This window comes from Hemitrygon akajei, chromosome 4 (genome assembly GCF_048418815.1).
Source record: "Hemitrygon akajei chromosome 4, sHemAka1.3, whole genome shotgun sequence".
In the NCBI taxonomy this organism is placed as follows: Eukaryota; Metazoa; Chordata; class Chondrichthyes; order Myliobatiformes; family Dasyatidae; genus Hemitrygon; species Hemitrygon akajei.
In genome coordinates this window covers 39,443,078-39,466,268 of record NC_133127.1, presented here as the reverse complement: position 1 = coordinate 39,466,268, position 23,191 = coordinate 39,443,078, and the positions used below count along the sequence as shown (strand labels likewise).

The following is a 23,191-nucleotide window of genomic DNA, read 5'->3' as shown; positions in this document are numbered from 1 at the left end:
GAGAGGTACAGATAAGATAGACAGTCAAAATCTTTTGGCCAGAATAGATATTTCAAATACTAGAGGACATACACTTAAGGTGAGAGGGGGTACAGTTTAAGGAAGAGATGTAGGGCAGGATTTTTTTTTAAACGGTGTGATTGATTCCCAGAATGGTCTGCCAGGATTAGTGGTAGAAATAGATGCAATAGTGGTGTTTTACAGGTTGTTAGACAGACACACGAATACATGGGGAATGGAGAGATACAGATCATGTACAGGCAGAAGAGTTTTAATTGAATTGGCCTTGTGTTCTGCACATACATCATGCGCAGAAGGGCCCATCCCTATGTTGTGCACTTGTATATTCTGTTTTCTACTTGTGGTTGCATAAATTCTTGAAGAGGAAAAATCCAAGTATTATAGTGCAAGGACTGGGGCAAGGATGCCAAATCTACAGAAACATAGAATTGTTACAACACAGAAGAGGACATTAGGGGATTAAGGGTTTCAGAAGGCAGGAAAATGGAGTTGGAAAAAAGATCTGATCCTATAACTTCTGGTCTCCCAGAAGAGCAAACCCATCAGTCCTAGTCACCTGCAAATTATTTTCTCAAACAGATATCCAGTTCCCATTTAAAGGAATAGGTGGATTTTGTTCCTACAAGAAATGAATTTCAGGTCATGCCTATATTTCTGTAAAATCTCAACGTTTTTCTTATTCATTCTTGTAATCGTTGTCCAGCATTTAATAAATAGCTGTGGCTTCAGTTCCCTTGAATCATTCACTAGTAGGAAGCTCTCTCTACCATTCAAACCAGTCATTCTATTGAGCACCTCTATGAAATATTCTCTCAGTCTTCTTTACCCCATGGACTCTTGTTGCTTATGAATACAAATTGTTTTAATGAGTGATCACAGCCATGGTGAGCTGAATGGCCTTCAGTGCTACATGTTCTATTTCCCCAAAACTCTCACTGAATGCAAAGAAAAAAGTTTTGTTTGTCTACCAAGGTACATTCATTTTTGAAATAAGATTTTGTTTTGCATTTTACCTGATAATATGGACTTATGCTTTAGCTGGGGATGGTTAATGAAATAACTGAATGCAACATCAATAAAAATACTTACCTAATATTCAGTCCCCTCACTTTAAAAAAATATTAGAAACACATTTTAATCCATCCAATTTCCTGCCTTTAAGTTTCACTATCTAGTTAATTCAATTTATAATTTACTATAAGGTTGGATGCTTTAACAGAAATTTCTTTCAGTCAACTTAGAACGATTGGCAGTAAGACCAATTCACCATCAGTTACCACTCTGCTAAGTTACTTAACACTTCTACCTTTACCACCATCTTTCAGATCTATTAAGAACAATCTGCCCACTTTTCTGTACAGTTTCAGAATCATCTGAATTGTAGTAGCTTTCATATTTTAGTCACTAAAGTGTTTTTTAAATTTTTTGATACACATTTTGTCTTAATGTCCTGCTGCTTATTAGTAACAAATTTTTATTTTAGATGCTTTGTCTACCCTTTTTCCAATTACCAATGCATTTCTGATTGACATCCAAGCAAAGCTGTACAAATTTGCCATGGTATGACAAACAGTACAGGACTATTAGTGTTGACAGTGACTCCACATTGAGTTCTATTAAACAATGTGGTCTTGATGTGCTTACTGTTGAACTTTAGAGAGTGACATCTTGCATCATCTATGTCAAAAGCACATAGAGGTATAATACAAAATGCAAAGTGAAGCTTGACCATAAAATTGTTCACGGGGTTGTAAAAATAGTTTTGGTAGAATGAATGGTTAGTGGTATGAGGTGTTTAGAAAGCTAATGCAATATAAGGTGCAGTCACCAAAGCCAAGGCAAAGGAAAGAGAGCATGCAAAGAACCCAAGAGAATTATGGGACAGAGAATCATGGGGCAGAAGGTGGTTCAGACATTATAGGGAATGAGAGGCAGTTCCATTCTCCAAACATAGAGGAAGTTAAGCTCAAATGGGAAAGCATCTGATGTCTGTGAAACTGTACATTCTCATAGTTCGTGTGTAATCTTGCTTTAATCCAATGTTGTCTCCAACTCCCTTCATCTATTAGCTATGCTGAGGCCAGTTATCAGTCGTAGTTCAAATGGTTGTGAGTTCAAGAGCTTGCCCAGAAAGATGTCTGCCATGACACAAATGCATTACTGAGAGATTCCTGGCCTGTTGAAGGCATCATCCTTTGAATGAGAGGTTAAACCAAGGCCTACTTGCACAAGATCCCAAGGATATTATTTCAAATATAATGAAACAGAGATAATGTTGCTGGCATAGCCTACATTTTTCTCTCAAAGAAACACCACCAATTACAGCCATAGGGTAGTCACAGAGACTCATACAGTATGGATATAGGTCCTTTTTCGAGCAGTGCTTTCTGGATTTCAAGCATGCTCTGGGAGAAAACAATCCTTTCTCAGACCCTTCCAAATTTCTATTCCTCACCTTTAGTTTCCTGCTATCTGCTCTATCCATGCCCTTCATTATTTTGTATAACTACACTTCAAGTACTTTGCTTGCTGTAAAGTGCTTAGGGATGACAGGAAACTGAGATAGCATGGCAGACATTTGCTCTTATAGGTTTCAACATGACTGCTTCAGTCCTCCCAATGTTTGCTGAGAAGATTAATAGCTGGGCTTGGGGGTGGGGATAGGGTGCAGGGCATTTGAGTTGTATCTTACTCTCAGCTAACATATCAGACATGCTCAGAAGTGATGGGAAAGTAGTGTCATGTGGACAAGTGCAGTGAGGAACAGGTACAACGAAAACCTTTCTCACAACAGCCTCACAGACAAAAAGGTACAGGCAACATACAGAATATAAAGTATACATAAATCATGAATAAAGTTGTACCATGTGGTGAATAAAAGCATGTAGCAAAAGCAAGACCTTTGTACAAAAATTGAACAAAGACACAATCACAAATAAGTCCATGATAACACAGGAGATGATCCATAGGGTTAATGCCGTGCAAATTGGTTCAAGAACCTGATGGAGATACGAAAGTAGTTATTCTTGAACCTGGTGCTGTGGGACTTTGGGCTTCCACACTGACTATTATCAGCACCTGGGAGAAGCTCATCCAAAATCTCCCACGGGGGTGACCAAGGGGCAGAATGTGGTCATGGAAATGGAACTATGGATAGACAGCAGGATGAGCTGCCCAGTGTGACTGTGCTCAGGCAGTAAAATTCTGAAATGTAAGTGGGAAGTATGCTGATTAATTGCCTCATTATGCAAACAACTCACAGATATTAATCAAACACCCATTTCAAGATTAATTGAGAGCTACAAATATTCAGGAATTATAACCTTCCCAAGGGGAACACAGTGGGGTGACAGGAGTTAGTTACAGCCAGCTCCTACAGATAACTGCCTCTCCTGTATTGCATGTTGGCCAGGAGGAACAGGGATACAACATGCTCACCAGCCACTTGGGGAATTAAGGGTTATGGGGAAAAGTCAAGTAGGTGGAGATGAGTCCATGGCCAGATCAGCCACGATCTTATTGAATGGCGGAGCAGGCTCGACAGGCCAGATGGTCTCCTCCTGCTCGTGTTTCTCTTATGTTTATCGACATTTTTGCCCAACCACAACCTATTCTTCCAGATGTTTCATTAATGCTTCAGCTCTCCTTTTGACACAGACAGAGCCACTTGGCCCATTAAATCTATACCAGCTCTCAGAGCGCACCCTGATGTCCCACTGCCTTATTTATCTCCCTGTAACGTCTTCCTACTCCAAGCCCACCAATCCCTCCCCTCATTCTCTTCCCCCCCCCCCCCCCACCTACACCAATTAGTAATCTGCAGCAGCACATTAAACTACCATCTACAACCTCAGTTCTAATCATTAAGCTCCAAAACCTGGGCTTCTGTACCTTCATTTGCAGCTGGATCTTTGACTTCCTTACTGGGGACCACAGTCAGTGTGGATCGGAAACAACATCTCTTCCTCGCTGACAGTCAACACTGGTACACCGCAGGGATGCATGCTCAGCCCACTGCTTGACTCTCTTTACACCCACGACTGTGTGGCTAGGTACAGCTCAAACACCATCTATGAGTTGGCACCATCTATAACTATTGTTGGCACAATTTCAGAAGGTGATGAGGAGGCGTACAGGAGTGAGATAGATCAGCTAGTTGTCTGGTGTCACAACAGCAACATTGCCTTTAACATCAATCAGACCAAGGAATTGATTGTGGATTTCAGGAAGGGGAACACACACCAGGTATCATTGAGGGATCAGCAGTGGAAAGGGTGAGCAGTTTCAAGTTCCTGGTTGTCAACATCTCTGAAGTCGTATCCAAGGTCCAACACATTGGTGGAATTATAAAGAGGGCATGACAGCAGCTATATTTCATTGAGTTGTAGGAGAATTAGTACATCACCAAAGATTCTCACAAATTTCTATAGATGTACCATGGAGAGCCTCCTAACTGGTTGCATCACTTTCTTGTATGGAGGGGCTACTGCACAGTATTGGAAAAAGATGCAGAAAGTTGTAAACTCGGCCAGCTCACCAGCAGTGAGGACACCTTCAAAAGGCGATGCCTCAAAAATGTGGCATCCATCATTATGGACTCCCAGCACTCAGGTTATGCCCTCCTCTCTGCTACCATCAAGAAGGAGGTACAGGAGAATGAAGACACACACTCAACATTGCAGGAACAGCTTCTTCCCCACTGCCATCAGATTTCTGAATGGGCAATGACACTACCTCACTGTTTTATATATTTCTTATTGTAATTTATAGGTTTTATTACCATGTACTGCAAAATACTGCTGCCGCAAAACAACAAATTTCATGACATATTTCACTGACAAATTAGGCACACACAAACATGATTATGATTATTAATGTGGAAGTTATCCAGCAACCTGTGGCAGGAGAGAAGTGTTCATGAAACACAAATAATGACATGTTACTGGATAATTTGTGTTGTTCCATCATTAATCTCACAAAAACAGCATCTCACCCTCAAGCTTCCTGTGACTTCATGAAGTTGCTGCATTTGCTCATTAATTAACCATTTAAATCACAACAGAAAGCTGGGACACTTTCAACAAGCCAGTTATTGCCAATAACTTCTCTGGCCCAGAAATTAACCAATTCAAACAACTGAGCCTCATTTTTTCAGATAATTGTTAAAGTGGTGATAACTAGTTAATGTGTTTATTACAATCCCGCTCTTATTTTTCATCTCTCAGAAGACAATCATTCCCCATTTTTTATTTTGCTTTTTTATAGCAGTTAATGCAAATTCGCCCACTTTTACTCCACTTTTTTTTTCAAATTCCAAGTCTATTAGCTAAGGAATTCTATTTAGTCTGAGGGCTAAAGAACATTGGGATTTTCACAATGAATCATACTAATAAGTTTCAAGAACTTGACCTCAATAATTAATTCTGCAGTTGGATCCTTGATTTCCTCACTTGCAGATGCCAGTCAGATTGGATTGGTAACAACATCTCCTCCACAATCTTCATCAACACAGGTACAACACAAGGCTGTGTGCATAGCCCCTGCTCTACTCACTTCATACTTATGACTGTCTGGCTTTGCACAGTTCTAATACCATATTCGCTGATGATACCACTGTTGTAGGCTAAACCAAAGGTGGTGACGAATCAGCATACAGAAGGGAGATTGAAAATCTGGCTGACTAGTGCCATTACAACCACCTTTTACTCACTGCCAGCAAGACCAAGTAGCTAATTATTGACTTCAGGAGGAGGAAACCAGAGGTCCATGAGCTAGTTGTCATCAGAGGTGAAGTCAGTCAGTATCCTTAAATTCCTCAGTGTTATCATTTCGTAGGACCTATCCTGGACCCAGCACGTAAGTACAAATAAGAAGAAATCATGGCAGCACCTGTTCTTCCTTAGGAGTCTGCAAAGATTCATCATGACATCTCAAATTTTGACACACTTCTATAGATCTGTGGTGGAGATTATATTGATTGGCTACATCACAGCCTGGTATAGAAACACCAATATCCTTGAACGGAAAATCCTCCAAAAAGCAGTGGATACAGCCCAGTCCATCAAGGGTAAACCCCTCCCCACCATTGAGCACATCTATGCAAAGTGTTGTCACAGGAAAGCAGTATCCATCAGCAGAGACCCCCACCACCCAGGTCATGCTCTCTTCTTGCTGCCGCCATCAGGAAGAAGGTACAGGAGCCTCAGGACTCACACCACTAGGATCAGGAACTTGAACCAAAGGGAGTAACTTCACTCAACTTCACTTGCCCCATCCTTGAAATGTTCCTACAACCTATGGACTCACTTTCAAGGACTCTTCATCTCATGTACTCAATATTTATTGCTTATTTATTTATTATTATTTCTCATTATTTTTGCAGTTTGTTGACTTGCACAGTTTGTGGTCTTGATTCTATTACAGTTATTATTCTATTAAGGATTTATTGAGTATGCCTGCAAGAAAACAAATCTCTGTGTTGTGTATGGTGATGCACATGTATTTTAACAATAAATTCACTTCAAACTTTTGATTTTGAACTTTTAATTTTATTGGGGCACCACAGAAAGCATTTTATCCGGATACATCACTGCTTGGTAATAGCAACTACTCTGCCCAAGACATGTGAACACAGCTTCGCAATCTAACCTCCTTTCCATTGACTCCATGTACACTTCCCACTGCCTCGGGAAAGCAGCCAATATAATCAAGGACCCTCCCGACCCTAGTCATTCTGTCCAGCCTGAAAGCACATACCACCAGCCTAGGACAGTTTCTACCAGGCTGATTTCTGACTCTTGAATGGACCTTTCATATGCTATAAACACACGAGATTCTGTAGATGCTGGAAATCCAGAGCAACACACACACACAAAGTGCTGGAGGAACTCAGCAGGTCAAGTGGCATCTATGGAATTGAATAAAGTATCACGTTTCGGGCCAAGACCCTTCATCAGGACTGAAAAGGAAGAGGGAAGACACCAGGATAATAAAGGTGGGGGTGGGGGGGGGCGGAATGAGGCTAGCTAGAAGGTGAGGCCAGGTGTGTGAGAGAGTAAAGGGCTGTAGAAGAAAGGAATCGGATAAGAGAGGAGAGAGGACCATATGAGAAAGGGAAGGAGGAGGGGACACAGGGGGGAAGTGACAGGCAGGTGAGAAGAGGAACAGGCCAGAGTGGGGAATAGAAGAAGAGGGGAGGGGTAGGGGACGTTTTAGCAGAAGGAAAAATTGATATTCATGCCATTTATTCTGGCATTTTCCCTCTTCCTTTTCAGTCCTGCAGAAGGGTTCATTTCCATGAATGCTACCTTACCTGCTGACTTCCTCCAGCATTTCTGTGTTCTGTGTGAAGTCTTGATCTCCCAATCTACCTGATTGTGGCCCTTGCACTTTATTTGTTTACCTGCACCACCCTCTCCCTGCATCTGCTACACTATACTCTACATACTTTTAACTCCCTCGATCTAATTATGTATAGAATGTTCTGCCTAGATGGCTAAAGCAGAAGATCTCCTGGTCCAACATCTGGCAAGCAGAACCCTAGCACATCAAGTCCATGATCGCGGCTCTGTACAACGTCTTGACTGGTGCAGCGAACATTTTTGCTTGGGCAAAAGTGAGGCACCATCATGTCCCCTCTGCCCTGGCAGAGGGACAGTGGAACACATCCTCAGCAGCTGCCCAAAAACCCTTGGAGAAGCCATTCCCACGGGCACCATGACCTGGTGCTGAAGACACTGGCAGAAAGTATCTCCTTGGCCATTAACAGTAGGTTTCCTCTGCCAGCCCAGAAAGCACATAGCCTTTGTCAAAGCTGGAAACCAACCATAGCCTCAGCCCAGATCAGCAGCAGGCTTGATCACCACAGCATCTGACTGGCAACTGGAAGTCGATCTGGACAAGCAATTAAAGTTCCCTGACTTCATCTTATCATCGTCCCTGAGCCCAAACATGGTCGTTCTGAACCTTGAAGCAGGTGGTCATGGTAGAACTGATAAACCTCCAGGATGACCCCATTGAGGAGGCATCTGAACGTAAGAAAGCCAGATACCAGGATCTGGTAGAGCAGTGCCAGACACAGGGTGCAGCGCACAATGTGAGCCTACAGAGATGGGGTTTAGAGGTATTACTGGCTGCTCACTGTGCAGAGCCTACACTTTCCTTGACATTATGGAAGCTGCAAAGAAAAGAGCCATCAGGACCATCACAGAGGCTGCTGAGCAAGCCTCCAGATGGCTATGGATCAAGAAGTGTGACCCATGGACCAGTGCTGCTGGGACATAAGCCAGGGCCTGATTAGCCCTGGCTGGGTCGCCTGGGCGAGGGCATCTGATGCTGAAACTCCTGATGCCCCAGGTTACATCAGTGATAATGTGTGCCAGTGCATCTGAGGATATATCTCAGCATCAGCAAACAAAAACTGTTTGCTTCATCTCAGTACACATTGCAATTATAAACCAGAATAGACCACTGCTCCCACCATTCAGTGAGTTAGCAAGTGTTTTACTGCACTTGTCGAGCAATTACTAGCTCACACTCTCTGCAACAAGAGGACAAAATCTATTCTGCTTTGCAAATGAAACGTCGAACAGGATCCATCATGAGCTGGCACCCACCCCAGTTTCAGCTGAACACAAAATGGTGTGGAAAACAAAATGTTGGAGGAACTCTGTAGAGGCCCCAAATGCTGCTTGACCCACTGATTTCCCCAGCACTGTGTTTTTTGCTCCAGATTCCAACAGCTGCAGTCCCTTGTGTCCAACTCAAACTAGAATCCAGATGTATGAGGACATAAAGCAGCCACCATAAGAATTAAGCATGGCTATTATCTGAGCCGTTCTGCATGAGCAACAGTTCTGAAGGGTGTGCTGACTAGTACAGGCGCCCGTCAACAACCTCCATCATTGTCGTTCAGATAAGTGAAATCATTCATTAAGCTAAAATGGAATAAAGCACCTGTTCGCGTTATTTAACAAGTTCCTATTCATTAAAGTGAGAACTGTGCCTCCATCTGAATAAAAATTGTTTGCATTGCTTACTCAGTCTCTGCCCAATATCACAAACCATCTGAGACTTGGTGTCTGTGGTGCTAATGCTATTTGAAACCCTGCAGTTTTTAAGTCAGAGCACAAACAAGCCAGTCTTGGCAAACTAAATCGAGTAATTCTGAAGGGAAGTGAAGCCAGGGGGAATCTGGAGTAGAGCAGAATGGAAATAATGTGCCCAAAGGGACCCATTTCCTGCTCTCACTCCAGGTTAATGGAATGCAGCTCTCCTAACAACATGGACCAACTGAATCATTCTTTTTTTTTTGTTATTTTCAAGAAGGAAGCCTGCCCACTGTTTGTCCAGCCCTCGGTAATGAAACTATTCAGGTACTGCCAGAAAATGTACATTGTAGTAGTAAAAAAAAATACAGTTGCTCAAATTCAACTTTCCCCTGCAATAAATCAACTTTGCAATGCACAGTGAGAAGAGAACAGAACAGGCACGGTTCCAAATCGACATCTTAAAGGTGGCTGTTCCCTGAAGGATTCAGAGCACCAAACTATGCTCCCATCATTAATCAGATTCACACAAAGAACATGTAGCACAGAAACAGGTCATCATCCTAACACACTGTGGTGACATCCATTACGAGTCACCTCCCATTTCATCCACTACGTCTCAGGCTTTCGAGTTTCTCTTCTCTCACGCACTTCCAGTTAAGATGGCACTACTGCAGGTGTGCAACAGCTTCCAGTAGCAGCTAAGTACAGATAAATCCGACTAAATGCCACTAAAAATACCTTTCCTATAGTAAGTTATCACCGCAAACAGAGAAGGGGCGAGTGATGGCAAGGCGGGTTCGGAGGATGAGCCAAGATGAAGTGATGCAGAATCAGTGCAGGTGGAAATCCGACGGCCTGGGTGTAAAATTGGATCGTTGTGGACACTGAAAGGAGCAGTCACGGCCTGACAGAAAAGTTCCGATGTTTGTTCAATTGGCCGGGGTGCAAGGTTGGATCGCTCTGGAGACTGAGCCTATCTGAAGAGCTTGAGAGCAGCTTCAGTCTGGGCAAAGGAATCTGGGCCCAGAGCAAGTTGCTGGGTGGTGTGGTCTAGGCCCAGAGCCTTTCACTGCAGCTGTGTCTGACTGTAAAGTACAACACACTGTTCAGACAATTTAAATGCTGGTCCAGATCAGAGGCAAGAACCAATTTTGCTCGCTCTCCATGATCTTCACTCCTCTCTCCAGGGTACCGGAGCCTTTTGCTGTTCTGTCATTAGGTCAATTTAAACGCTGGCCCAGATAGACTGAAAAGCCAGGGTGTCGGTTAGGAGAAGAGCCAATTTCACTCGCTCCTGCAATGGTCATCTCCATGGAGCTGAGGCTACGAAGACTGCTTCGGCTGCTGTGATCCATGTCCGCTAATATCATGAACTGATAAGCAAGGCTTTGGGCCTACTCCAGGCTGCTCCAGGGTTCGAATCTGTTGTCTCAAATTTGGTTTAGAATTCTATTGTTCGCTTCAATTATCTGCGTGATTTGTATTTTTTTCTTTTCCCTGCGCATCAAGTGTTGGTCTTTTGTTTTTATTTTCTTTAATTGGGTTCTTCCAGGTTTCTTGTTTTGTGGCTACCTGTGAATTGAATTGACTTCATTTCTTACATCCTTCACATACATGAGGAGTAAAAATCTTCACGCAAATCTCAAGGTTATATAATTTATACATTCTTTGATAATAAATGAATCTTGAATCATCTTCAAAAGGGGTAGGCATTATCTTGTGTGATTCCTCCTTTTCCCAGCACTTTCCTGTGCCTATCTACAAGCCTCTTAAATGTCTTTGTCATACCTGCTTCCAACACTCCCACCTGAAAGTCTGTTCTAGGGTAGAAACGTCAAATGCTAGAGGGCATGCATTTAAGGTGAGGTGGGGAATGTTCGAAGGAGATGGGTGGGGCAAGTTATTTTACACAGAGAATGGCAAGTACCTGGAATGAACTGCTGGTGGAAATGATGGCAGCGGATTTGATAGTGGTGTTTAAGAGGCTTTTAGATCACCACAGGAATATACAGAGAATGGAGTTATATGGATCATGTACAGGCAGATAAAAAAGTTTAATTTGGCATTGTGTTTGGTGCAGACACAATGGTCTGAAGGACCTGTGCTGTGCTGTACAATTGTGGTGAACTACATATACCTGTCTGGACATGCCCCCCCCCCCCCCCCCCCCCCGCTGAATGCCCCTGTGGCTCCTCCCACGGACCCCGGTATGAAGGCAATTAAGGACTCCGCCCCGATCTCAGTCTCCAGGATGCAGTGTGGTGGTCAATTGCTGCTTGTTCTTTCTTCCAGCCAATAAAAGCCGATATCTCGCCTCACATCTCAGAGAGTTATTGATGGTGCATCAACAATGTATGTACAATGTGTGTACAATTTATGTGCAATGTACCCTTGGAATTAATTGTTGTTTCTAATGCTTTGTTCACTCCTCCATAGAGAAGCAAGCTACACCACACTTACTTATGTTGGTTTCAAAGAAGGAACCACATTCATGAGACTGGAGTCACATACAGAGCTGGGAGGATAGCAGATTACTTCTCCTGAAGGACATGATGGGTTTTAACAATATTCAATCAATGCCACCTCAAAGTCATATTTATTGCAATGAAAGACTTACAGCAGGTTCACAGGCACATACCTCCGTATAAGCAGCATTTACAAAAGAAACACAAATTAAGTATGCAATTTTTACAAGTTCAAAGTTCATTTCAAAGTATGTATACATTATACATAACAGCATAATTAGAAAAACAAACCAAGATTCATTGTAATGCAAAGTGATCAAAGTGGTGATAGTGGTGCTATACTGAGGTAGTAATTAGGGTTGTGCAGGTTGGTTCAAGGACTGAATGGTTGAAGGGATTTCGCTGTTCTTGAACCTGATGGTGTGAGACTTCAGGCATCCGTACCTCCTGCCTGGTGGTAGCTGTGAAGAAGATGGTGTGCCCGGATAATGGGGATCTTTGACAATAGATGTTGCCTCCTTGAGGCAGTGTCTCCTGTAGATACTACCGATGGTGAGTCATTGCAATCAGTTTTTTTCTTTAAAATTGTCAGATTTATTTCATTGAATTTAAAACTCACAGCTGCCGTAGTGAGATTCAAACTCATGTCTGTGGTTCCACGTCCAGATTTTGTGCTGCTGTAACTTATCCACGATATCCTTTCTTCCCTACAAGTGCAATTTCTACGAGGCATGAATGAATCTACCTTGTGTTTCCTTAGGGTGGGGATTCTCTTTTTCTGCCTTTATGCCAAAAAGCAAGCATGCACTGATAACCCCCTTGCAATGCTTATTGCAATAGGTACTGATCAGGTCACTATGGATAACACTTCTATACTTCTCTCAGGCAGTGAATGCCTTACATTTATTTATTTATTTGTTTGTTTGTTTTTTAAACACACACTTTGGAGGCAAAATTCTTTTACCCTTCAGTTATGAGATGTCAGGCCCGATGTTAGGGTGTCAGCCTGGGCAAATGTATCAATTTCCCACATAAATTATGATAACTTTTTCCTCTTTAGTAACTCTATAACCATATAACAATTACAGCACGGAAACAGGCCATCTCTGCCCTTCTAGTCTGTGCTAGTCTCACCGACCTGCACTCAGCCCATAACCCTCCAATTCCTTTCCAGTCCATATACCTATCCAATTTTACTTTAAATGACAATATCGAGCCTGCCTCTACCATTTCTACTGGAAGCTCGTTCCACACAGCTACCACTCTCTGAGTAAAGAAGTTCCCCTTCGTGTTACCCCTAAACTTTTGCCCCCTAACTCTCAACTCATGTCCTCTTGTTTGAATCTCTCCTCATCTCAATGGAAAAAGCCTATCCACGACAATTCTATCTATCCCCTCATAATTTTAAATACCTCTATCAAGTCCCCCCTCAACCTTCTACGCTCCAAAGAATAAAGACCTAACTTCTTCAACCTTTCTCTGTAACTTAGGTGCTTAGGTGTTGTAAATCTGGTCACATTTAATAGTTTGACGGTACTTGCAAAATAATGAATATAGATGTCTGATCTGGCTCTGAATATATTTTACAAGTGATTCCTTGCCTTGATGATACTTGTAGCTTGATGGGAAAATCATTTCAACCTGTCTCAAAGAACTCAAACTGTTTAATTTTGTTTATACCTTGCCTATACGTTTCCCCATTCCACTTCCTGCAAGGATTCTATTCCAGTCTCACAATTTCCCGGGCTCACTGCTCAGATGATGAGAATATCTGTTTAGATGTCTGTCTGTTTAGATGATGTAGCTTTCCAGGACAATGCTTCCGAAATGTTTTCTTTCTTACTACCGTAGTTAACAAGATTCTCAACTGTGCCTGCTTTACTTCACACATTTCTGCTCTCAGTCTTTCTCTCTTCCTAGCCAGAGCAATGACAGGGTTCCCTCTGTACTCACTTTCCAACCCATCAAGTTCCACAATCAGAATCTCTCTCCTTTGTGACATATCTTCCCCTTCCCATCCCGATCACCAAATCAAAGAGACTATTCCCTGCACAACTCCCTGGTTCACTCTTCCACCTGCACCAGCAACTCCCCTTTTCATGGCACCTTTCTGCCCAGCCACAGAAAATTCAATCCCTATCCCTTAACCAAATTCAGGTTCAAAAATAATCTTTCAAGAGAAGCAGCAATTTACTTGGACTTCTTCCAACTAATTGGATTGCATTCAGTTCTCACAATGTGGCCTACAGCTGATAATCTATGTATATACAGGGTGTTTTCTTTGCAGAACAACTACATTATCTCTGCAGGGATGACACTGAGCCTCGAGTTGCCTGTCTTTAAAATTCCCCATCCCATTCCCACTATAAGCTCTCTGACTCCTAACTATTCCATCATAGACCAGCATAAGCTCAAGAGACAGTGCCTCATCTTCCATCTGGGGCTCAATATTAAATTTAACAATTTCATATAACAAGCCTTGCCTGTTTGTGTCAGAAGTAGCCTGTTCTGATTAATGAAATTCATCTTTCCCTCTCCAATCTTTCTCTGATTTGCCGGGTATTTCCATCTTTCTCTTTGATTTCAGACTTCAGCAATTGGACTCTTCCACTATTTTTCTTCTCTCTGCTGCCCTCTTTCATCTCTGTCTATAAAAGTACGCCTGACAAAGTAACATTCACCTCTTTCTCTTGCATTGAACCACAGCTGTATGTCCACAGACACCTCTGGAGGCCAAGTTTTCAGGTATATTTAAAGCGATCGATGATAAGAGTCTTTATTAGTAATAGCATCAAAGGTTATGAGGAGAAGGAAGGAGAATGGGGTTGAGAGGGATAATAAATCAGCCATGATGGAATGTTGGAGCAGACCTGATGGGCTAAATGATCTAATACTGCTCCTATATCTTATGGTCAAATCAACCTTAATTTCTACCCTATCACAAACTTTCCTTTTGTTCTCTTTATCCCTTTCACTCTCCTATTTTCTGCAAAATAAAACACAATTATTTTCTCACTTCAATAATTCTGATGAAAGAAATGTTGCTGAAAGAAACAGCCTATAAGATCATGACCATAAGATATAGGAGCAGAAGTAGGCCATTCGGCCCATCAAGTCTCCTCCACCATTCAATCATGGGCTGATCCAATTCTTCCAGTCATCCCCACTACCCTGCCTTCACCCAATATCCTTTGATGCCCTAGCTAATCAAGGACCTATCGATCTCTGCCTTAAATACACTCAATGACTTGGCCTCCACAGCTACTCATGGCAACAAATTCCACAGATTTACCACCCTCTGACTACAATAATTTCTCCACATCTCAGTTCTAAATGGATGTCCATCAATCCTGAAATCATGCCCTCTTCTCCTAGACTCCCCTACCATGGGAAATAACTTTGACATATCCAATTCATTCAGGTCTTTTAACATTTCAAATGTTTCTATGAGATACCCCTTCATTCTCCTGAACTCCAGGGAGTACAGCCCAAGAGCTGCCAGACATTCCTCATATGGTAACCCTTTCATTCCTGGAATCATCCTTGTGAATCTGCATTCTCATTGAACCCTCTCCAATGTCAGTATATCCTCTCTAAAATAAGGAGCCCAAAGCTGCACACAATACTCCAAGTGTGGTCGCTCAAGTGCGTTATAGAGCCTCGACATCACATTCCTACTCTTATATTCTATACCTCTAGAAATTAATGGCAACATTGCATTCACCATCTTCACCACCAACTCAACCAGGAGGTTGTCAATTTCATCCACTTTGCCTTTAACTTCCACCCAGCCCTCAAATTCACTTGGTCCATCTCGGACACTTCTCCCCCCCTTTCTCAATCTCTCAGTCTCCATCTCTGGACACAGACTTTCCACTGACATCTTCTATAAATCCAATGACTCCCATAACTACCTTGACTATACCTCTTCCAACCCTGCCAAATGCAAAATTGCTATTGCCTATTCCCAGTTCCTCTGTCTCTGCCGCATCTGCTCCTAGGATGAGGCTTTCCATTCCAGGACATCTCAAATGTCCTCTTTCTTTAAGGATCATGGTTTCCCTTCTGCCATCATCAATGATGCCCTCACCTGCATCTCCTCCATTTCCCACACTTCACCCTCACCCCATCCTCCTTCGTGGCCACCCACTTCAACTCTACTTCACATTCCCATTCAGATATGTCCTTACATGGCCTCCTCTACTGCATGATGAATCCAAACTCAGGTTCGAGGAGCAACACCTCATATACCGTCTGGGTAATCTCCAGCCCCTTGGCATGAACACTGAATTCTCCAACTTCCAGTAATTCCCTCCCCCTCCCTTCCCCCATCCAGTTTCACTCTGCCTCCTCCTCCTACTGCCTATCACCTCTCTTATGATTCCACCTTCTTCTGCTACCCATAGTGCTTTCCCCTTACATTCCTTCTTCACCTTTCCTGCCTATCCCCTCCCCCACCCCTTGATCTTTACCCTTACTGGTTTTTCACCTGGCACCTACCAACCTTCTCTTTCCCACACTCCCCCCACCTTATTTATAGGGTCTCTACCCCCTCCCTCTTCAGTCCTGACGAAGGGTCTCGGCCCAAAACATTGACTGCTCTTTGTCACGGATGCTGCCCAACCTGCTGAGTTTCTCCAGCGTGTTGTGCATATTGCTTTGACCCCAGCATCTGTAGTGTACTTTGTGTTTACAACCAGGAGGTTAACCTTTAGGGTATCCTGCACAAGGACTCCCAAGTCCCTTTGCATCTCTGCATTTTGAATTCTCTCCTCATCTAGATAATAGTCTGCCCATTTATTTCTTCTACCAAAGTACATGACCATACACCTTCCAACATTGTATTTCAATTGCCACTTCTTTGCCCATTCCCCTAAACTATCTAACTCTCTCTGCAGGCTCTCTGTTTCCTCAACACCACCTACTCCTCCACCTATCTTTGTATCATAGGCAAATTTAGCCACAAATCCATTAATCCCATAGTCCAAATCATTGACATACATCGTAAAAAGCAGCGGTCCCAACACCGACCACTGTGGAACTCCACTGGTAACCGGCAGCCAGCCAGAATAGGATCCCTTTATTCCATCTCTCTGTTTTCTGCCGATCAACCAATCTGCTCGACTCATGCTAGTATCTTCCCTGTAATTCCATGGGCTCTTATCTTGCTAAGCAGCCTCATGTGCAGCACCTTGTCAAAGGCCTTCTGAAAATCCAAGTACACCACATCCACTGCATATCCTTTGTCTACCCTGCTTGCAATTTCCTCAAACAATTGCAGTAGGTTAGTCAGGCAGGATTTTCCTTTCAGGAAACCATGCTGGCTTTGGCCTGTCTTCTCATGTGCCTCCAGGTATCCGGAATCTCATCCCTAACATTTGATTGCAACAACTTCCCAACCACTTATGTCAGGCCTTGTAAGAAGGCTCCAGTGCATTGGTTGTAGAATCAGCTAGCTCTGTCACAGGCACAACCATTGTCATCATCAAGAACATCTTCAGGAGACAGTGCTTCAAAAGACGGCATCCATCACTAAGGACCTCCACCACCTGGAACATACCCTTTTCTCATTTCTACCATTGAGGAGGTGGTACAGGAACCTGAAGACCCATACTTAGTAATTTAGAAACAACCTCTGTTGTCAGATTTCCAAACAGTCTAGGAACTCATGAATTCCTATAGAAACACAGAAAACCTACAGCACAATACAGGCCCTTCAGCCCACAAAGCTGTGCTGAACATGACCTTACTTTAGAACTACCTAGGCTCATCCATAGCCCTCTATTTTTCTGAGCTCCATGTACCCATCCAGGAGTCTTTTAAAAGAACCTATTGTTTCCGCCTCTACCACCGCCACCCCATTCCACGCACTCACCACTCTCTGCATAAAAACTTACCCCTGTCATCTCCTCTACCTACTTCCAAGCACCTTAAAACTATGCCCTCTCGCGCTAGCCATTTCAACTCTGGGAAAAAGCCTCTGACTATCCACACATTCAATGCTTCTCATCATCTTATACACCTCTGTCAGGTCACCTCTCATCCTCCGTCACTCCAAGGAGAAAAGGCCGAGTTCACTCAACCTATTCTCATAAGGCATTCTTCCCAATCCATGCAACATCCTTGTAAATCTCCTCTGCACCCTTTCTATGGTTTGCACGTCCTTCTTATAGTGAGGCGACCAGAATTGAGCACAGTACTCCAAGTGGGGTCTGACCAGGGTCCTATACAGCTGCAACATTACCTCTCGGCTCCTAAATTCAATCCCGTGATTGATGAAGGCCAATACAACGTATGCCTTCTTAACCACAGAGTCAACCTGCACAGCAGCTTTGAGTGTCCTATGGACTCAGACCCCAAGATCTTCCACACTGCCAAGAGTCTTACCTTTAATGCTATATTCTGCCATCATATTTGGAATACCAAAATGAACCACCTCATACTTATCTGGGTTGAACTCCATCTGCCACTTCTCAGCCTAGTTTTGCATCCTATCAATGTCCCGCTGTAACCTCTGACAGCCCTCCACACTATCCACAAAACCCCCAACCTTTGTGTCATCAGCAAATTTACTAACCCAATCCTCCACTTCCTCATCCAGGTCATTTATAAAAATCATGAAGAGCAGGGGTCCCAGCACAGATCCCTGACGCACACCACTGGTGACCGACCTCCATGCAGAATATGACCCGTCTACAACCACTCTTTGCCTTCGGTGGGCAAGCTCGTTCTGGATCCACAAAGCAATGTCCCCTTGGATCCCATGCCTCCTTACTTTCTCAATAACCCTTGCATGGGGTACCTTATCAAATGCCTTGCTGAAATCCATATACACTACATCTACTGCTCTACCTTCATCAATGTGTTCAGTCACATCCTCAAAAAATTCAATCAGGCTCGTAAGGCATGACCTGCCTTTGACAAAGCCATGCTGACTATTCCTAATCATATTATGCCTCTCCAAATGTTCATAAATCCTGCTTCTCAGGATCTTCTCCATCAACTTACCAACCACTGAGGTGAGACTCACTGGTCTATATTTTCCTGGGCTATCCCTACTCCCTTTCTTGAATAAAGGAACAACATCCACAACCCTCCAATCCTCACTGATGATGCAAAGATCATCGCCAGAGGCTCAGCAATCTCCTCTCTTGCTTCCCACAGTAGCCTGGGGTACATCCCATCCGGTCCCGGTGACTTTGATGCTTTCCAAAAACTCCAGCACATCCTCTTTCTTAATGTCTACATGCTCAAGCTTTTCAGTCCACTGTAAGTCATCCTACAATCACCAAAGTCCTTTTCCGTAATGAATACTGAAGCAAAGTACTTATTAAATACCGCTGCTATCTCTTCCAGTTCCATACACACTTTTCCACTGTCACACTTGATTGGTCCTATTCTCTCACATCTTATCCTCTTGTTCTTCACATACATGTAGAATGCCTTAGGGTTTTCCTTAATCTTGTCCACCAAGGCCTTCTCATGGCCCCTTCTGGCTCTCCTAATTTCATTCTTAAGCTTCTTCCTGCTTGCCTTATAATCTTCTACGTCTCTATCATTACCTAGTTTTTTGAACCTTTCGTAAGGTCTTCTTTTCTTCTCGACAAGATTTACAACAGCCTTTGTACACCATGGTTCCTGTACCCTACCATCCTTTCCCTGTCTCATTGGAACATACCGATGCTGAATGCCACGCAAATATCCCCTGAACATTTGCCACATTTCTGCTTATATTTCCCTGAGAACATCTGTTCCCAATTTATGCTGCCAATTTCCTGCCTGATAGCTTATTTCCCCTTACTCCAATTAAACATTTCCCTAACTTGTCTGTTCCTATCCATCTCTAATGCTATGGTAACAGAGATAGAATTGTGATCACTATCTCTAAAATCCTCTCCCACTGAGAGGCCCGACACCTGACCAGGTTCATTTCCCAATATCAGATCAAGTACAGCCTCTCATCTTGTAGGCTTATCTACGTATTGTGTCAAGAAACCTTCCTGAACACACCTAATAAATTCCACACCATCTAAACCCCTCGCTCTATGGAGATGCCAGTCGATATTTGGGAAATTAAAGTCTCCCACCACAACAACCCTGTTATTATTACTCCTGTCGAGAATCTGTCTCCCTATCTGCTCCTTGATGGCCCTGTTACTATTGGGTGGTCTATAAAAAACACCCAGTAGAGTTATTGACCCCTTCCTATTCCTAACTTCCACCCACAGAGACTCTGTAGACAATCCCTCCATGACTTCCTCCATTTCTGCAGCTGTGACACTATCTCTGATCAACAGTGCCACCCTCCCTCCCTGTCCTTTCTGAAGCATCTAAAGCCTGGCATTGAAGTAGCCATTTCTGCCCTTGCACCATCCAAGTCTCTGTAATGGCCACAACATCATAGCTCCAAGTGCTGATCCATGCTCTAAGCTCATCCGCTTTATTCATAATACTCCTCGCATTAAAATAGACACATCTCAAACCATCGGTCTGAGTGGGTCATTTCTTTATCACCTGCCTATCCTCCCTTTCGCACTGTCTCCGAACTTTCTCTATTTGTGAGCCAGCCTCCCTTTCCTCCGTCACTTCAGTTCGGATCCCACACCCCAGCAATTCTAGTTTGCTAGCCTTAGCAAACCTCCCCTATATTTTTGCGTTATTCATTTGTTTTTTGTAATTGTATGCCTTTGCACTGTACTGCTGTCACAAAAAAATTACATCATATAGGTCATTGGCAATAAACCTGTTGCTGATTCCGACTGTCTGTCACTCTACAGATAATGCCTAACCTGCTGAGTGCTTCCAGAATTATCTATATTTATCTTGGAATTCTATCTTCCAAAACTTGTTTCTCATATATGATCGGCATTCTTTTTGAAAAAATCTGAAATATGGTTCTTTGACTGAGGTACAGACATTTTTGTGGAGGCATGGATTGAAGCAAGAATGGAAAGGTGTCAGATTTTTTTTTTACCTGAGCTCCTGAAGCAGGCATCCTTTCTGTCAACGAAGCAAAGGATGAGCTTTTATGTTTCGTGTAGTTGTTCTTTATTTCCCTAATCTGTGTAAATAAGTAGAAGGATGGAGTCATTTTCAGTCACTTTGTATGCATTGTAACATTTTCCCATTACATCCTGATGTTACATTAAGATACTTTGCTCAATTCAAAACTTCAGCAGTTTCACCCTCAGTGCCAAGAAGGATCAGCTGGAAAAATGGGCTGAAAATTGGCAGAAGGAATTTAATGCAAGGATTTGCACTTCAGTACGACTAACCAGGATAGGTTTTACACGGTGACAACACACACAAAATGTGTTTTGCAGGCCAGGCAATATCTATGGAAAGAAGCACAGCTGACATTTTGGGCCAAAAACGTTTCAGCAGGACTGGAGAAAAAGGGCTGAAGAGTAGATTTGAAAGGTGGGGGAAGGGACAGAGAAATGTCAGGTCTCACAGATATACATAAGGCCACACTGGGAGCACCAAACACAGAATATGACCCCAACAGACTCACAGGTGAAGTGTTGCCTCACCTGGATGGCCTGGTTGGGCCCTGAATGGTAGTGGGGGAGGAGGTGTAGGGGGAGGTGTAGCACTTCTTCTGCTTGCAAGTATAAGTGCCAGGAGGGAGACCAGTGGGGAGGGACGAATGGATAAGGGAGTTGCATATTGAGCGATCCCTGTGGAAAGCAGAAATTTGGTGGGGGTGGGGGCAAGGGAAAGAAGTGTTTGGTGGGGTCCAGTTGGAAGTGACGGAAGTTTTAGTGAATTATGTGCTGGACGCGGAGGCTGGTGGGGTGGTAGGTGAGGACAAGAGGAACCCTATCCCTGGTAGGGTGGCGGGAGGATGGGGTGAGAGCAGACGTGTGTGAAATGGAAGAGATGCAGTTGAGGGCAGCATTGATGGTGGAGGAAGGGAAGCCCCTTTCTTTGAAAAAGGAGGACATCTCCTTCGTTCAGTTGGAGGTGGCAGAAGTTTCGGAGAACTATGTGCTGCACGCAGAGGCTGGTGGGGTGGTAAGTGAGGACAAGAGGAACCATCTGTTGTGATGGAAAATAACTGGTTCTTTGAGTCTCAACAGTAGAGGCCTGGACACACACAGTTTTAATAATAAGGAATTTATTTACAAGGGGAAGTCGGGTCAACACAAGCAACTACAATATTCGAACAAAAAACGCTTAGGGTTAACACATGTGGGGAAGGTCGGGTCGGCTGTACAATACACAGAAAGTGGTGTGGGGACAGGGGACAGTTACACATACAAAGAACAAGGGAAAAGCACTACGATAGCTATCCCCCTTGACCTTGGATAGCTGCGGCTCCCTTACCAGGACAAACGATAAACCTTCCCAAACATAAATCAATGCACTTACCTTCAATGAGGTGGTCTGTAAGGGATAGTGAGCCAGGCACATGCCTCACCTTTTATAGCATGGGGCTGGGCGAGATAATCCAATTAAGGTGACCAATAATTTAGGTGTGCATTGATTAGTTGGGAGGGACCAAATGTTGATTGGTGTGTGGTGTGTCCTCCGACCAGCCAGGTGGCAGTGCGTCTGTCATGTGGCCGGTATCTCTGGATACACCATCAAACACATCTTCCAGATGCTTCTTAAATGTTGCAGGAGTAACTACGTCCACCACCCCCTTGGGCAGAACAGTATGTCCCAGATTCCAACCACCCTCTGGTTGGATCCTCAGATCCCCTTCCACAATTTTAATAACCCGATGCCCACTTCAACGGGGGATAAGGTTTGTAACATCACCTGGTCTTCCCTCTCCTTGGCCTCCAGCTTTTCTCCTGGCTACTCCTAGGGGCAATCCTGGCTCTCTGGCCTTCCTTTTGATTATTTATGGAAGTAATAGGAAGTAAATTTTACTTTTCTGCAATTTTTTCTGTCTTTTCTACAACTCAACAGCAATATTTAAAGTCAATCCTTAGCTTAATAGAGCCTGTGACATGGTCTCACACACCACCATCTTTTTCTCAAAGCCTCACAATTTTTGGTTATCTTAACCTCAAATACAAAATCATCAATTGAACAAGCATATTTTATTGTTCATAGAAAGCAGTTCCAAACTTCTAAAATCTCTGTGTGAATTAATTTTACTTACAGTATTGGCAACTTTTAGACTCTCCTGTCTGTAGAGATTATTTCTCTATATAATGCCTCAGTTCCTCTTAATATCCAGAAAACCAATTGCACCCCTTAACCTTCTAAATTCCAATTAATGCATCAGACTTCAATGGAGGTGTTCAGTAGAATTTCCTACCATATTGAGTTGTATGGTGAACGAAGATGGGTAACAATTATGGCTCTGTCAACATTACCAACATTCCTAGGACAAGGAACAGCTCCCCTCCAAATGCCCCACAAACCATCAGTCTTCCTGAAACCCAAGACCCCAATATCAGTAACTGCAAGACTGACAGGCTCTTCATTATGATGCTTATTGTTCTATCTTTCCACTGCAGGAATTAAGAAGCTGTCATTAAGTTGGGTTTTGTAAAGTGTCAACCTTGCTCAGGACGGAGGTTATGTAACTATGTACAGTACACTGTATTTACTGTTGCAGTCAGATCGCATTTCGATCATTCCATAATGGACTTGATCATCAACGCAGTTTCCTTCCAGTCACATTTATCAATATTA

At 43.2% G+C, this 23,191-nt stretch overlaps 1 protein-coding gene across 1 annotated transcript in view; it reads right to left on the bottom strand.

Moving 5' to 3' along the window:
* Positions 1-23,191, bottom strand: part of stpg2 (sperm-tail PG-rich repeat containing 2) — a 533,079-nt gene that overhangs the window by 291,651 nt on the left and 218,237 nt on the right. The window contains exon 10 of the mRNA XM_073041898.1: positions 20,511-20,597. Within this exon, the coding sequence (XP_072897999.1) occupies positions 20,511-20,597 (87 nt within the window). The remainder of the gene's footprint in view (positions 1-20,510; positions 20,598-23,191) is intronic.